Source organism: Panthera pardus, unplaced genomic scaffold (assembly GCF_024362965.1).
Source record: "Panthera pardus isolate Hobbes unplaced genomic scaffold, ASM2436296v1 HiC_scaffold_17, whole genome shotgun sequence".
Taxonomy (NCBI): domain Eukaryota; kingdom Metazoa; phylum Chordata; class Mammalia; order Carnivora; family Felidae; genus Panthera; species Panthera pardus.
The window spans coordinates 145017674-145034492 of NW_026526732.1; the positions used below are offsets into that span (position 1 = coordinate 145017674).

At 43.0% G+C, this 16819-nt stretch overlaps 1 protein-coding gene across 2 annotated transcripts in view; it reads right to left on the bottom strand.

Moving 5' to 3' along the window:
• Positions 1 to 2997: 2997 nt before the first annotated feature.
• KCTD20 (potassium channel tetramerization domain containing 20) overlaps positions 2998 to 16819 on the bottom strand; it is a 37193-nt gene continuing 23371 nt past the window's right edge. The window contains exons 3-8 of one of the 2 annotated variants that reach the window (XM_019456938.2): positions 15191 to 15464; positions 12291 to 12393; positions 11813 to 11933; positions 10101 to 10298; positions 8204 to 8314; positions 2998 to 6904 (exon numbers count right to left, since the gene is read on the bottom strand). In XM_019456938.2, the coding sequence (XP_019312483.1) occupies positions 6612 to 6904; positions 8204 to 8314; positions 10101 to 10298; positions 11813 to 11933; positions 12291 to 12393; positions 15191 to 15464 (1100 nt within the window). In that variant the 3' untranslated portion in view covers positions 2998 to 6611. The remainder of the gene's footprint in view (positions 6905 to 8203; positions 8315 to 10100; positions 10299 to 11812; positions 11934 to 12290; positions 12394 to 15190; positions 15465 to 16819) is intronic. The other variant, XM_019456939.2, reaches the window with a different exon arrangement.

Sequence of the window (16819 nt, forward strand, 5' to 3'; positions counted from 1 at the left end):
AACCCCAGAAAGAGGTGGGAAAGCAAAGGCCATCCGGCGTCAGAACTGCAGCCACAATGTGTATTGTCTTTGCAAAGCGTACGGGTTTCAAGAGACATGTTGGGAACCATTGGTTCAATGCTGGTCCTGTTCACAAATAGTTCCGTTTCCTGCTCCCGTAGGGGGAGTTAGAAGACAGGACTTGAACTGTATGGCATACTGAAGTGAAACTGAATACCGTCAGCATTCAGTCTCCTCTTGATTCAGGAGTGCATCAGGATTCTCTTCAGTACCGGTTTTTCTTTTTTCATTTTTTAAAAGTAGGCTCCACACCCAGTGTGGGGCTTGGACTCACAAACCTGAGATCGGGAGTCGGATGCTCTTAACGACTGACCAGCCAGGAGCTGTTTCTTTTAGAATTACTTTGAAAAGTTAGCTATGGAGGAGTTCCTCCGGGGTTAACATTCAGGCTCCGAATAGCAGATTGCGGTTTCAAGACTTCCCTATCTGGCATAGTAGGAATCCTCTGCCATCAACTGCCAATGCCCCTTCTCTGAATTGTTTGCTTGGAAAGCCTATTTAGGTTTCACTTTCTCCTGTTTATGTCACTCCTGGCCCTCTGTGTCTAACCCAAATGGTGTTTTTTCTGGAACTCTGAAAGGATTCAGTGAATGGTATTTTCCTGGAATGAGCTGTAAGAGCCACCACTGACTTAACCACCTCCATGATGCTTTTTCGGGCATATTTGCAAAGAAAAACATCTTGCCCAGGTAACAGTGAGACATCCATAATATACAGAGCACAGTACTGGGCCCTGTGGGAATGCGCCAGGGAGCCTGCCATGGTTCTGAACCGCAGAGCGGTTTGAGAATTCCCACCAAGTGGCTTGAGAGCAAGCGGCGTCAGCTGTGAAGCCGCTACGTTAGTGGTGGTGTAACAGTCCAGTTAAGCCGACCTGGCGGTGCTGGGGAGCTGAGCGAAGCTCCCCGATGAGGTTAGCCAGCAGTGACTTGGCGGATGTGAGTGAGTGGTCTGGGATTTTAGAGGCCGGCAGGTGTGGGCTTGTAGTGTGGCAGAGGTGTGGAGCCGGTGTTCCTTCGCGAACACTGCAGTGGCCTTTGTCGCTTCCCCATTTCCCTCTCCCGCTTCAACTCACTCCCCTCACTTCTGCCCCTCGTGGGAAACATGTATTAATTATCCTGTGCGTGAAACCTGCTAGTCTTCATTTTTATAGTCATTTCTCCTGTCACTGGTGTCCTGACAGCCACATCCATTGACTTCCCTTCAGTCCTCGTCTTGACCAACCTGCCGCACACATACTCTTGAAACAAAAACCAACCTCTGCTCCGACCTGACTTCCTTCTTGGTATTTCTTCTGCTACCACTTAAATGCTGGTGCTCCTCCGAGCTATGCCTTTGCCTTCTTACTTGTGTGATCTCGGTGATCTCCCTGACCCTGTGACTTCGGCTGCCATTTCTGCGGTGAGGTCTTCAAAGTGGGCAAGACTTCCTGGACTCCTCCCCGGAGCCCTAGACCATGGAGTCAGGTGACACTAGACACCACCGTCTGGAAGGCCTCACGCAGGCTCAAACGAAAGCCATCCAAAGGAGCGCCTCTTACCTGCGTTGTGTTGTTTAATTTATTTTTGAGAGTGAGTGTGCGCACACGCCCAGAGGAGGGAGAGGGAATCCCAAGCAGGCTCTGCACTGTCAGCTCAGAGCCTGACGTGGGGGCTTTGAGCTCATAAACTGTGAAATCAGGATCTGGGCCAAAATCAGGAGCCAGACCCTTAACCATCCATCTGAGGCACCCAGGCGCCCCTCCGCAGGAAACGTCTTACACCGCGCCCATCAGTAAACATGCACAACTCTGGATGCAGCCATCCATCCTAGCAGTGTCTTCACGATTTCTTACTGAATGTGCTGCAGTGGCCTCTTAGCTGACCTTTGTCCCTGGTCCTTCCCCTTTCAAGCCCACTGCCCTCTCTGCTGCCAAAGAAATTCTTTCAAATTTCAAGTCTGATCATGTCATTCTCCTACATAAAACCCTTTAGGGCTCCTAATAGTTCTTATAAATGAGACCAGACATCTTTGTCTGAGGCAGAAAGAGTCCTGCCTTACTCTGGCTTCATCTCTGCATCACCCCATCTTCCCTATTATCAATTCACCTTTGCTCATATGGTTGAGTTGGCCTGGACTGCCTCCCCTCTGCACATTCATGGATCCAAAACGACGATTTTCATTCTTCACGCTTTGGTTCACGTGTCACTTCTAGAATCCTCTCGTGAAGTCTCCTCATGGTAAATACCGGCTACTCCATCCTTCTGGGTTTCCTGAGCGACCTGGACTGCTCATAGAGGTTTTCCCCACACAATTATAAAACCCCCTTGAAGAGTGTCTCCAGATCATCGTGTCCCTGTTGTCCTGCAGTGTTTGACACAGAATATACCCAACAGGCCACGTCTTCAGAGCATGTTCTTAACCTCTGTGCCAATGAAGGCAGCCCTGCTAGGAAGGGGCTGGCTTTAGCCCCACTTTTAGTTTTACCACCAGTAAGCTCCCAGGCTAAGTGAGCTGAGGAAATTCCGAGTAGACACCGGACTAGAGTCAGGCCAAACCACAGAGACCAAAGGAGAAACCAGCAGCTCTACAGCAGTGCTTCCAGGGGACCTTTCATTCCTGCCATGGTTCCTCACTTGCTTTAAACCAAAACCAGAACATAAAAGTCCGGGAGTTCTCTCGCCTTTCAAACTTACATTTGGCTTTGTGGGGGGGTCCTACTTGGTTGGATTTGAGGATTCAGGAGGTCTTGAATTCCAGTTAACCAGGGACTCAAGAAGGCAGACTATTAGGGTTCTGGAAACCTCGGAGTTACAAAGAAATAGGGTGGGAAAGGCACACACAGACAGCCCCACAGGAAAGGAAGAGGCTCTGTTCTGGGCAGTCAAGGTGCTACTTCTTTCAGTCCCTTTAATATCTTGACTTCCAACTTTATTTTCTGCTAAAAAACAACATGAACACAAATGATAATATTTTATTATAGAAAAAGCATCCCAAATACAGGATTTCGTAAACACTGGTAGGTGAACAAGTGCAACTTTCAAAGTAAATACAAAGTAAAGAGGTAAAACCTATAAGCATCTTGCCTTTAAGAGAAAACGTACTGTTCTTCCGCAGAGGTGATCCCACCCACAGCACGAATGTGGCTCCGTCTCTACCAGTGAAGGCATCAGGTTCCCTTTCTGAACTCGTATGCCCATTTTAACAATCTCAAAATAATGGCAAGAAGTGGCATTGAATAAATTACTAAAATCCCTTGATTCTTAACTTTCTATTGACTTGACAGAAAAAAAAAAAAAGACTCCATATCACACTTTGACAATTTGAGTTAAAAAGCCTGTGCTCTGATTGTTTTCTGCAAATACATCCATCCTTCCTGGGCTTATGCCACAGTATTTTCATAGACTTGTATACATTAGATATCACATTGGTTTCTTGGAATTTAGCTTAAAATAATACTGGCTGTTACAAATTGTGCAGTCAGTCTAGCTACTTTCTAGCTTCCTTACCATTTTTGCTGTCATTTTTTCTGATACTTTCCCTCCACTTTGGAGAAACCGTTAAGTAATCTCACCAGACACACGTTAACATTCTTTGCCCACTCTCCAGCTCAATGCCAAATGTTTCCTAGTTAACGATACATGATAATGATGCATTAACAAACTCAGATTCTAAAGCTCAAATTCAGGTTTATCTTGGCTTGAGATACCTCTGAGTAAGACAGTCTGAGCAAAACCATCTTACTTTGAAGGTGGTTCTGTATAAACAGCCTGGCTTACTTATTTAGGCACTTAGAAAAAGAAAAAAACAACAAAACAAAACACCAAACCTGAGTTCCACCTTTATTAGAAATACCTCTTACCCAGCTGGCCATTAACGGACTCTGAAGGGAATGACGGCAACCCAGCCACCGTCCCCGTGGGGACTGCATGGTCCTGCCATTATGGAATGTCCTGGCCCCAGGAACAAGCAGCTATGGCTAAGGGGAGCCACCAAACTACAGTGATGCTGAGCTCCAGACTGGGAGGGTGGGGGTGCAGAAGAAACCTCCCTCTCCACAAGAAGGGACCTGTGAGCCCCACTTTTCCTTTTGTCACCATCATCTAGGGACACTGGCAGATTTGCCTATACAGGTTTCTGGCTCACTCACCCTATGGGTTGGGGCCAAATGCACATGAACCCAGTCTGGGGAGGAAAAAAGAACTACTCCTTGAAAGCCTGAGGAAACTAATCATTTACATAGAACAAAGTGTTATTAAGTACATGCCATACTTTCATACCTGGCTTTTTACCTAAGCAAGAACTAATGAGTTTTAGAGTATTAGCTGCGGCATGTTTGTACTTAAATGTTAATACATAAGATGTACAACAGAAGTTATACTTACCAGACCACACAGTTAATTCTAACTTCCTCTGTGATGGCACGGAAGTCAACTGATAAGCATAAAGCACCATTAAACAATTATCTGGGCTGGTCAATTAGTGGGTATGAGTGTAGGGCTGATAAGGTTAAAGCCAAACCTGACAAATGAGTCCATGAGTTTCACAGACCTAAAAGTAACCTCTGGCTACAAAAAACACTAATCCTAAACTTTAACCCTTGCCATCAGCCTTACAAACTGGATGCCAGTGGTAGTCAGAAGAACTCTGTAGGTGGGAGATGGCTCAGTTTAACCCCTTACTTCTACTTCTTTACGAGTAATGAACAGAGCATGGATTTCCACTGTGCTGCCAGTCACATGCACAAGACAACACACTTCTTAAGAACATTCTTGTTCTTCAAGCCTGGAAAGAGCAGCTTTTGACATCCATCTGACTTTACTTTTGGAGGACTAGGACTAGGGCAGTCATAAAATGGAATCCACTGGGGCACCTGGGTGGCTCAGTAGGTTGAGCATCCGACTTCGGCTCAGGTCATGATCTCACAGCTTGTGAGTTCGAGCCCCATGTCAGGTTCTGTGCTGACAGCTCAGAGCCTGGAGCCTGCTTCAGATTCTGTGTCTCCCTCTCTCTCTGCCCCAACGACGTGCACTGTCTGTCTCTCTCAAAAAAATAAACAGTAAAAAAAAAAAAAAAAAAAAAGGAATCCACTAACTTGTCCTATGGTATCTTATGGGAATGGAATTTAAGAAAACTAGTCACATTATCTTAAAGATGTTAAGGAAACTATGTACCTCTTTGAAATTTGTGATGAGTAAAGGTTCTGGGTAGGTGATAAGAAGACCACCTTTACCACAAAATGACAAATTATCCCCAGACACTTAACATCTGGCTCTAGACTTGAAATTTAGCTCTGCTAATAGCCATGGGGACATAAGGGAAAATGGTTTAGTACTTGGGGGGAGTGATCTCGGTTGTCCTACACCAATGCATTATTAACACAAGAGTCGACAGATCAAACAAAATTACTAGGTGTAATATCCCTTCAACTCATCCTTCCTTTGGGGATGACAGTAGTATGGTTTCTTTACGCAGTGTGAGCTGTGTAACTGGCTACTTCAAATATCCTGATATCCAAAAGAATTCCACAGTATGAAAAGAACATACAAAGAAAAATCCTGCGTTGGGACAAAGCCTGTGAGGTGATGTTTCCGCACTCAGCTTCACCCCAAATGTCCCCTTCCCTGGAGCTTTTAGAAGTCTCTGTTGAGAAACTAAGCACTTGTGAGAAATTTCTGCTCATCTCTTGAAAACCTTTAAACCGTATCAACTGAGGTTTCCCAGCCACACCCATAGCAATGTGCTGCCCTAGGGTGAAGACCTAAAGGCTTCACACCAGATTCCGAGACAGGATGATCAAAGTGGCCTGATTTGGAGAGGTTCTTGTACTTGAGTTGTGAATTTCATTCCAAATAATTGATTTGTGTTGGCTCAAAAACCTTGAGCCTAAAAGGGTTTCATAAACACTGTTCCACTATTACTAGAGTTCCTGTCAAAGAATCTGTATGGTTTTGAATTATTCGTCGCATTAATGAAAAACAAAGCTGAACTTAAACTCTTTAAGAAATTTCCTTTTGGACATTTTGATGACAGCCTAGGTCTTCCGGATGCAATCTGGGCACAGAGGCCACCAGGAATGGCATCTTCATTAAATCCTGAATAAGAATCCCGTTAGTACCTGGTTGTGGAAGCCAGAGATTGTCTCTTCTTAAAGTCTGGTCCCTTTGCTGCTCAGTAATTCACTTCGCCTGGTATAAAACAAACAAAACAAAAGCCAAGAACAAAGTGTAAAGGATGAGGACTGCTTTGATGAATAGGAGGCAACAGGAGTCTTGACTTCCTTTCCTGCTTTTTGCAGTTATGCAAAGACTGAGTAAACAGCACCAGACCCCAAATTTTCAAGTTACCAGGGCCACTGCCAAGCTGGTGGCTTATTTACCAGTGAGTGCCTTTCATCCCCTGCCGGAGGCACAGATTTCTCAGTAATGAAAAGGACACAGGTTATTTGTGGGAGAAAGGGAGAGGATGGAGAAGCATGTCTCCTACTCAGGGTGAGACAAACCATGGGAGGACTGGCGGTGGACATTCTGGACAGAGAAGTGCTCCGAAGAGGGGTAGGTCCATAGCTGGCCCTAATCTTGAAAGTCATTAGAAGCCATCTGAGAAAGTGGGGCATTCAGCCGGTCAAGTTCATCCACTTGGGGTGGGTGGTGCATTAATATCTCCTGGTCCTCTAAGACATCTTCTCCAGCAGCCACCAGATTAGTGAGGGATTTGCTTCGGACACACTGGAAATCCACGTGGCGACTCTTCCCTTCTTCCTTTTCCCATGACATCTGGATAAAGGGGCGCTGCACATAATTATAGATTACTTCAGATCGGCCACCAGGTCTTCTCTTAATTTTTTCTTTACAGGTAGGATAACCTGAAATAAAGCAAAAGGCCATTCCCATGACTCCAGCAAATTGCTCACTCCAGCTTCCATACTTTCCCTTCCCTAACCACATCAATTGTCTCCCAAATTCAAAGACTGTGCATGAAAACTACTGGGGAAATGACCCCTGACCATGCTCTGCCACTCCCAGCCACCTACACGCGCACTTCCCATCTATCCGGGTGAATAGGTCTTATCCCTTAGAAAGGAAGTAAAAATTCTATCCCTTCTAATGGCAGGGTGCATAATTTCAGAAGCTGTTAGTTCCTGGCAGCAATACCAGAGAAGTCTTTCTAGGCCATGGCTAACTCCAGTCCTCTAATTCTACTGCGTAGAGAACACGCTGTCAGAGAAGCAGTTAAGAAGGTGTGTAATGTGTAGCCTCAAGGAAAAAACAGGAATGTTGCCTAAAAAATCCGAAAGGCTATCACATGGAAATGGGAGAAATCTTACTCAAAGTAGCTTCAGAGGCTAGAACTAGAAAGAAGACAGAAGACAGAGGAAGTGATCTACTAGATCTACTAGAAAAATATTCTAATGGTAGAACAGTGGATGGGCTTCTCTGGGAAATGGAGTAATCCTTATCACCTTGTTCCGGGAGTTTCCAGTTACCAAAGAATGACACAGTGGAAAGAGATTTAACAGATCTCAAAAATCTCTTCCAACTTGAAATTCCAACCTAAGTCAGACACAGTGAAGATCTGATGGGCTCTGTGGGCAAGACTGAGACAGCGAGATTAAAAAAACACTCGTGGAGGTGTGACCAGAATAGCTTCAGCATTCTCTAAGAATCAGTGTCTAAGACCCCTCCATGAGACCACCGGTTGGGAGTCATTGCTCAAGATCATTTAAAGCAGTTCTATCTACACATACAGACCTTCCTCCAAGGTATGTGGTGGAAAAAATTAAAATTTTGAGTCTCCAAGCTATAGTTTTCAGAAGGACCCTTCCAGATCCCAAAAAGATCCTCACCAAGACCTGGAGGAATGGCCCTCGCACTTGGTGAGCCCACCAGTGTCCTTAGTCCTCACTGCTCTTTGTCCCAAACAGTTAAGGTGGAACTTCTTCCTGCAGCTGTTTTAAAGCATTTACAACTAGATACAACATGAAAAGGAAACGTAAGGGCAAACAAAAAAACAGGAATCCTTCAAAGGGGTAGGAATGTGGTTTTCATATGTGCCTATTCTCTAGGTCCTCTGGAAGCTGAGTTTTAAGGACCTAAGCTGTGCCCATAGATACAACCTGCTCCATAAGCTAAGCAAGCTGTATACTAACTGGGATGTTTATTACCTTCAATTCCAATGCGAATGTTTTTCAGGCCCCGCTCCTTTAACACTGTTTTAGCGACATCACGATTCTCAATATATTTGAAGAATCTATAGAGCTTGGAGCTATAAAGAACTGGAAAAAAGAAAAACTGGGTTAGTCACGGAGTAAAGACTTCCAAAAGAGGAGGGAGATGAGCTAAGAGAATCAGACTAATGAAAGATATATCTGACACTGACGCCAAAAAAAAAGAAAAAAAGAAAAAAAGAAAAAAAATCCAGTTGGATCACAGATTAAATGTTAATAGATCAAACATAAGAAAGAAACCACGTGAGAAATTTTTATAGTCTCAGGGTGTGGAAGACCTTTCTGGGTACGGCATAAAAGCCAGAAGCCACAAAATAAAAACTGATATATTCAACTACATAAAAAAACCCAAAACACTGCTGCGTAGCCAAATCACCATTAACACAACTAAAAAGACAACCAACTGGGAAAACTACCTGCAACTCTTATTACAAAGGGCTGATTTCCTTAATATATAAAGAGTGGTCACAGAGCTTTCACAAATCACTAAGTAAAAGACTAACAATCCATTCTGTAATGGGCAAAAGGCACAAATAAAGTTACAGTAGAGGAAATTAAAATGGCTCTTAAAAACGAAAAGATGGTGAGTCTTGATCATGAAATGAGAAATGCAGATTGAAACATTCAAATGAGAGGCTATTTTTTACCTATCAGAGTGGCAAAGATGAAAGTTTAATAAAACGCTGTTTTGTTGAGGGTGTGGGAAACCTGTCACATGTTGTTTTGAGATGGTTTAACCTTTGTGGAGGAAACTTTGGCAGCATCTACCAAAATTATAAAGGAACAAAGCTTTGGCACAGAAATTCCATTTCTAGGAAACTTTTTTTAATAAAGATTTTATTTTTTTAAGTAATCCCTATACCCCAACATGGGGCTTGAACTCAACTCTGAGATGAGGGGGTTGCAGGCTCTACTAACTGAGCCAGCCGGGTGCCCCTTTAGGACTATCATTCCACAGAGATACATGTGTGTGAAAAGACTATGTTTAAAAGGATATTTATTGCAGCATCATTTATAATTTATAGCTTAAATCAACAACACAGCTAATTAAATCAATTATGGCACAGCCATGCAGTAGAATACCATACAGCCATAAAAAAAGATCACGGAAGGTTTTTATGTTAAGACATGGTACTGGACAGTCTGTAGAATAGGGTATTATTTGGAAAAAAAAAAAGGAAAAATCATGTATGTAATTGGTCGTGCACTGAATACACCTGGGAAGATATAAAAGAAACTGAGAAGGAAAACTGGGTAGATGAGGCAGGGATGGGATCAAGACTTTTCAATGTATAACCTTTTGTACTTTCTGAACTGTTACCAATTCAAAAGGATTTGGGGCGCCTGGGTGGCTCAGTCAGTTAAGCATCAGACTTTGGCTCAAGTCATGATCTCGTGGTTTGTGAGTTTCAGCCCCCGTGTCGGGCTCTGTGCTGATAGCTCAGAGCTTGGAGCCTGCTTCAGATTCTGTGTCTCCTTATCTCTCTCTGTCCCTCCCCTGCTCATGCTTTGTCTCTCTCAAAAACAAACGTTAAAAAAAATTTTTTTAAAGGGTTTAAAAATGACACAAATGGAGAGAAGAATGACACCACCAATTAATGGCCTCGGTATCGCCACCACACTGCCACAGTATCAGACATTGGGGGCAGGAGTGGGAGGAATAACAACGTCATATAAGCCGCATAAAAGTTAGATGTGCATCACTAGACTGCACCAGGTGAGTGTGCTCACTGCCAGCTTAACAGTGACAGTCATGCTGGTTACAGGATGCAGCTGTTACTCTGGGCAGCATGTTTCCCGCTGAAAACATCTACACCGTGCAGGGGGCTCCTACTTTGGGAATATTCCTCCCCCATGGGAGGGGGGTGGTCTTCATCCCAGTCCACAGAATCCTCATCCGTCAGCACGACGATGTGGCACTCTCGCTCCCCTTTCTTGGCACAGCCCACCATGATGGGCAAGATCAACTCTTCGAGGTAGTGGTCAAACTGCTTGTGAGCACCATCATTAGACAGTTCATGCAGTAAAGCGCCTGGGGAGAGAAAATGCAGGTGAACGTCCTATCTGCCCTAGCGCAGAGATTACCGGAGTGAAAAAGACTATGAGGTAATAATGGCTGTTGTCACTGATAAGTTCCGGAGAGGTGGCCCATTTTAAAGGCAGAAATTGTTTCTTGCTCTGAAGTGCTAATTAAACTGATTTTGTTAAATGTTTCACATTCCATTACTCTTTAACCTTCTCATGCTCAATAATCCCTGAGCATTCTGAACAAGTGCGGTTTTGTTAGCTGTACAAGTCAAACCATAAACATTAATTCTACAAGAGATACAACTGCTGTCTGGGGATGACTGTAGTACCTCTTCTCAAGATGCTCTGGACCCCAATTTCATGGAGTTACAGTACCACAGAAGAGGAATAATCTAAGTTTAATGACACCAAGGGACTTGCTCTAACTGTGTGCTAAACTCAGTAGGGAAACCACAAGTCTAGAGAACTTCATGGAGTATGCAGGGAAATGTATCATGAACCTCAAAGAATAGTTTTTAAAATAACTTCAGGAAGGCTAGGAGATGATAAGAAAATGGCATTTGCAGTCAATCAGTTCTAATCCCAGCTTTAATGCTTAGAGCTTTGAACATGCTAATTTCTCAGTCTTCTCATTTGTTACATGGGGTTATCACCTGGCTTTCAGGGCTAACTGTTGTAAGAATTAAGCAAGTTCACAGCTATAAAGCTATTAGTAAACAATAACAATAATAAAAATAGGGCACCTGGGTGGCTCAGTTGGTTAAGCATCTGACTCTTGATTTCAGCTCAGGTCATGATCTCATGCTCCATGAGATCAAGCCCTGAATCCAGCCCTGCTTGGGATTCTTTCTCTCTCCCCCTCTCTCTGCCGCTCCCTCACTTGCTCTCTGTCTCAAAATAAACAAACATTAAGGGGCACCTGGATGGCTCAGCGGGTTAAAGCATATGACTTCGGCTCAGGTCATGATCTCACAGTCTGTGAGTTTGAACCCCTCATCGGGCTCTGCGCTGACAGGTCAGAGCCTGGAACCCGCTTTGGATTCTGTGTCTCCCCCCTCTTTCTCTTCCTCCCCCTGCTTATGTTCTCTCTCTCAAAAGTAAGTAAAAAACATTAAAAGAAATTTTAAAAATTAAAAAAAAATAATGATAAAAATAATTCTAAGAAGAACCCAGCCAATTTATGCTGTTTGACTTTATGAGGGAAGGCTCACTCATGTCCAAGAATCAGTATCCTTATTTATTAAAGAACTGAGACACCAGGTCCTAGGAGGGGAAGCAATTAGCTTGGTGACTCACTTGACAAGCTAGATTTAGAACCCAACACATGTTCTCTTTTGTATACTTCCTCACAGTGCTTTGAAGCATGAGAGAGGGAATGGGTTAGTATCACAATACCTGCCTCGGGCAGATGATTTTTAATTTACGCTTGAAACTCTACTAACAAAAAGTTGCCAGTCAATTTCAAGCAAACTCAAAGTTCAGCGGCTCAAATGCAGCTGGGAGTGCTCCTGTACTCACTCAGATCTTGACATCGGATAGTGTTGAAGTCAAAGTTTATGCAGAGATAATCACATGTATCTCTAAGGTCTGGAATAGAGATGCCATCTGGACAATTAATGATACCAGTTTTGTAATAATCCTGTAAACAGATTAAAAATAAGAAATGAAGGCGAAGAACAAGACGAAAACTTACTTCCTCAACCCCCTATTCATTCCTAGTTCTGTTAAACTGATAGGATACTAGAACTACCACCAAGCTGGATGACTTATCAGATGGCCAAGTGGCTCCTGGCTCTCCTGGCATGCTTAATCCCAACTTGATACCTGACAGGCAAGAAGTACTTAAAAGTTACCACAATAGAAAATAAAGAGGGAAGGGCAATAACGGACTACAGACCGAAAGTCAGTTAACAATCTGATGGAGACCTCAAGTCTTATGACTTGAGTCTGTGCCTGCCCCTGGGGAAGAGGAGGTAACAAAAAGGCTCCTACACACCAGCACGGTTCGAAATACAGTTGCACTGATTCCTTCAGCAATCTCATACTCTCCCTTCTCATTGGGCCGAGTGAAGTTGTACTCTCTTCCTGGTCCAAACATTCTGAAAGATACCAGGCAACAATGTTACCTTCTGCAGTCCAGCTGGATTCTTCACAGAGGAGGCTGACCCCTTGACACCTCATTCAGTAAGACTCCATTCCACGTTCCCATAGTTTAAGAACTCATAAATTAAAAACACAGTGGTGGGATCCAACCCCTATTAAGAAGCTCCCTCCAGACAGAAAAGGTGGCAGCAATTGCTTTCAGCATTTGAGCAAAGGAGAAATGAAGCAGCAAGTCCTCCAGGTTCACCTGTGGTGCTTCTGGGACAGCAAATCAAGTTGGAAAATCTCTGGAGTGTGTGAGGGTTGCCTCTCAAGCCCTCCCCACCACCGAGGAACCCACCTATAAACTGGCAGCTAAAGAAGACAGGGGGTCTCACGCTCCTGACCCTTCCTGTTCTTTTCCTCCCTCAATTAGCATTATCTAGGATGCCAGTCCTCAGTATTTCTGAGTTTTGCTGTTCAAACATCTAACGTGATAGATGAATCCAGAGCGCTAGGTGTAGATGTTAATGTTCTCTGTTTCCTGATACATTTTTTTAATGCTGGAGTTCTGGGGGAAACGCCCCTCTTCCATCCGAGGAGTAGCTCTAATGATGGGAACTTCAGGTCAACTAGGCAGGGATGGTAGATACTAGGCTCATCAGTGGTTTGACATAGTTCAGAGGGGTCTGCTCTGCGCATGAACTCAGAAGTCATGAGGGCACAGGGAGATCTTCCTTTTTCTTACTCTTTTCCCATCCTTCCTCCCTCCAGTAAAACTGGCCTCACGACTTCCACCACTCCCACTGTACATCTGAGTTATGGAATGGGAAACCAGAGTGAGGGACAAGGCAGACAGTCGGGATCTTCAGCCAGCCCGACTTAAGTTTCCAACTGGGCCTCACTGCCACTTCCTTCCTGAATCTGCTGGGAACCCCTATGTTCAACGTTCAAAACTGTTATCCGCCACCCTAAATTGGCTGCTTTTCAGAGGTCTGAAAAAGACTCCAAATAACATGCTTTTCAAACCACTATACCATACAGAAGAAATCCATCTTGATAAGTGTCTTCAAAGAATGCTGACATGTTTCTGGAACATTCTGGCTGAAGTTTAGCCAAGACAGCTATGAATCAAAATAGTCAACGTGCCATGTAATCCACCCCCCCTCCCCGCCCCCCAAGTATCATCAGCGGAACCTAAGCTCAGAGTTCTCTATCTGGTAGTGACATGGATTAATGTTAATCCATTTGCAATCTCTCAGCTTGTCCCCTTGTGACTACTGGCCCACACCTGTAAGCTCACTGCCTAGGCTTATGCACACGGTATATAACCTCAGGACAGAGCAAACCCAAGCAACTCTCAGAACAGATGACTTCAGCTGACTCAGCTGATGAACCACCCAGATAAAGAATCAGACTCTCTTGTCATGGGACAACTCATTCCTAGATTCAAAGGGCGTCACCCAAGAGTCTATTAATCTATTACTCAGAAAATGCTTGCTTGCTTCTCTTGGTCACTGTTTTCAGAGCCAATCTACCTCAAAGAGCAGCCTGTGTTGAGGCTAATGCTGACTTTGAAGCGGGGGAGGGGGGTGCAATAGTGTAGTGATACCAAGACCGAGGACAGGAAGTCAAGTCTGATAAACTATAGGGCCAATTTGGAAAATGTTTTAATGTCCTAGTTTAGTCTTAATTCAGATGTCTGAGAAATATACAAGTTTGATTCTGGTTAAAAATGGTTCATCATGAATCTCTATGTATATGTTCAAATATAAATATATTTGAATAGCTGGATTCCATTTAGCCTAAAACTCAACAAATGAGTATGGTCCATTTTGATTTCTAAATCAAAGTCCTGAGTGAGGTTAGATCTTTAAATAAGATCTACTTCGAAGTAGATAAAAACCCTCAAAAGCCAAGTGTTTGTGTGTACACATACAAGTTATTGTTTTTACTCCTACCCCAATCTGCTCTTCCTCATGTTAAGGTCTGTGGTTGGCCAGAAAGAGAATCTCCTCACTCCCAGCCCAGGCTCCAAGAATACTTTCTGGACAGTGCTCCTCCTTGGCAGGCTCTTTCCATTTCCTAAACTCTAACCCTAAAATGCTGGAGGCAGGAGATGGTAAGACTACAGTCTAAAAGCAGCACAGAGGGTCGAACATGAAGAAAAGAGAGCTCAATCACGAAACAATGAAAGAGCCAGATATAAAGATTTGGCTTTGGAAAACTTGAATAGTGATGGAGACATTAGAAAACGACAGCATAATCCTCCTGCCAAGCATAACGGGCAATGGATGGCAGGTGAAATGCTCTTTAGTAAAATGCCTTTGTTCTTATGTCATGTGGAACCCATGTCTAATTCTATCTTTTATTAAAAGACAAAAGAAAAAAAAACAACAACATAGATCTCACCTTAACTCTAGATCTTTGACGTGGAACTCAGAAGATTATTACTTTTGTGAGGTATACAAACTATGGGGTAATAGAAATCAGGTCTCTGACTTCTGCTTTAGAGTGAGTTTATCGAGGACTAAGGAATGCTACTCAGCAGATTATTTTCCACAGTTCTGACTGCTCAGGTAGTTGTGGGGGCTCATTTTACTATACTGGCTTTGTAAAGAAATTAAGTACATCCCCCAAATTATCAACAGATATAAGGTGTTTTACAAGCTTGCCCTCCCTGTCTCATAAAAGTATGAAGGTAGAAAAATAAGCAATCAGTGCTTCTTTTCCTCATTCTAGTGCAAGATAAACAGCAGGTATTTCTATTCATAGGGAACAGAGTGGATCTGGAAGGAAATTATCATCAATTACCTTCCCAACATGGTATCCGGATGAGCAGTGAAAATTTGTGGATTCACAACAAAACGTGTGCCATCTACAAGAAGTGTCACTTTCTCTGGCGCCTGGGAGTGAACGTTACTGCCAAAGCCCACAGTGCTGTTTCCAAATCGTTCTGGAGCCATAAAGGGTTCATGGTTCCGCTTATTCCCATTTTGGAAGCAGGAGCCTTTGATGTCTTCGGGAAGTGGCATTATGTGAGGGAACTGGAGATTTGCTGGCTGAGAGGCATAGTCAAGTGAAAGGTCTAAAAGATCATACAAACAAATCAAAATAACATGACAGCAAAAAGGCTTGGGGGGAAAATAAAACTGCTCTTCTTTAAAAAACCAACTTACCCCCCACCCCCCATTTTTAGGTGTTCACAAGCAAAAAATTCTTGCCTCGAACAAATCAAAGAAAAATAAACTAGAAACTCATATTGGATCACCCTGAGCTTTTCTCCAGGTTTGTATGTTGGGGAGGAGAGAATGAAGGCAATAATGCCCATTTTATAATAAAATGGTTAAAATTTTTTAAAGTAAACTATGTGCATGGCTTAAAAAAATTTAAGCACTCAAGAATTTCTGTGGACAACCAGCAAGGCCCTACCACACTCCGTGCCCTCCCCTGTTTGTTTCACAGAGGCAATCACTTTTTACTTCCGTTTCCACTTCTAGTTCTAAATAATACTCTTATATTTCCTGTTTTTTCTTTTCTTTTTTTTTTTTTTAAGGAAACTGCTGCCTCTGTGTGCAGGAACTATTTCATTTTCCACATTCAAAAATTTCTAAATGTTTCTAAATTTTACTTCCCAGAAGGGATGATAGTCTCTAATTGTCTAATGCATTACTTTTGCTAGAAATTCACATAAAAATGCATTTTCACTATGCACAGAAGAATCCTAACATTGCCAACGCCCCATTTTTTGTAAAGGCAAGTCTTGCCCTCAGCAGAAAGGTTCCACTGCAAGTGGCCTTGGGTTAGGATTCATTCCCAGAACCTCAGTTTTCTATCCTAGTATCACCAAAGAGTCATTTTAAGTAATTTATTTAATTTTCCAAACCTTGTTCATTTCTGTAAAATGAAAATAATGTTCACGCCACCTCCCTCACAGGATTATTTTATCAACTGAAATAAAGTATGTGAGAGCACTTCAAAGTGTGTTAATACTGTATCATGCAAAAAAGGCTTAAAACTAAATGCTGTAGCTGAAATCTGGATGTACACAGAAGACAATCAGGGGAAAGTATTTATAAAGGATTGCCATAGGATTCTTTTAAATTGGCAGTTCTCCTAATATATTTTAAGTTAAAAAAAAGTTTTTTAAGGAAAAAATTCAAACATACCAAAGCACAGAGTTAACAATATGCATATCCTGACACCTAGATTTGACAAATTAACACTTTTCTACATTTTCTTCAAATCTTTTTTTTCCCCCCAAATCTCCCATTCCTCATGTACTTTAAGTTTGTACACAATAATTCACGAACATGATTACTGCCCATGACCTCTGGGAAATGAGTCTGACTTTGGGCACTTAGATAACCAAATAAATTGTGACCTAGAGAACACTCACTCCCCCCACCCCCACTCCATTTGCTTCTAGAGAAAAGGAAACCA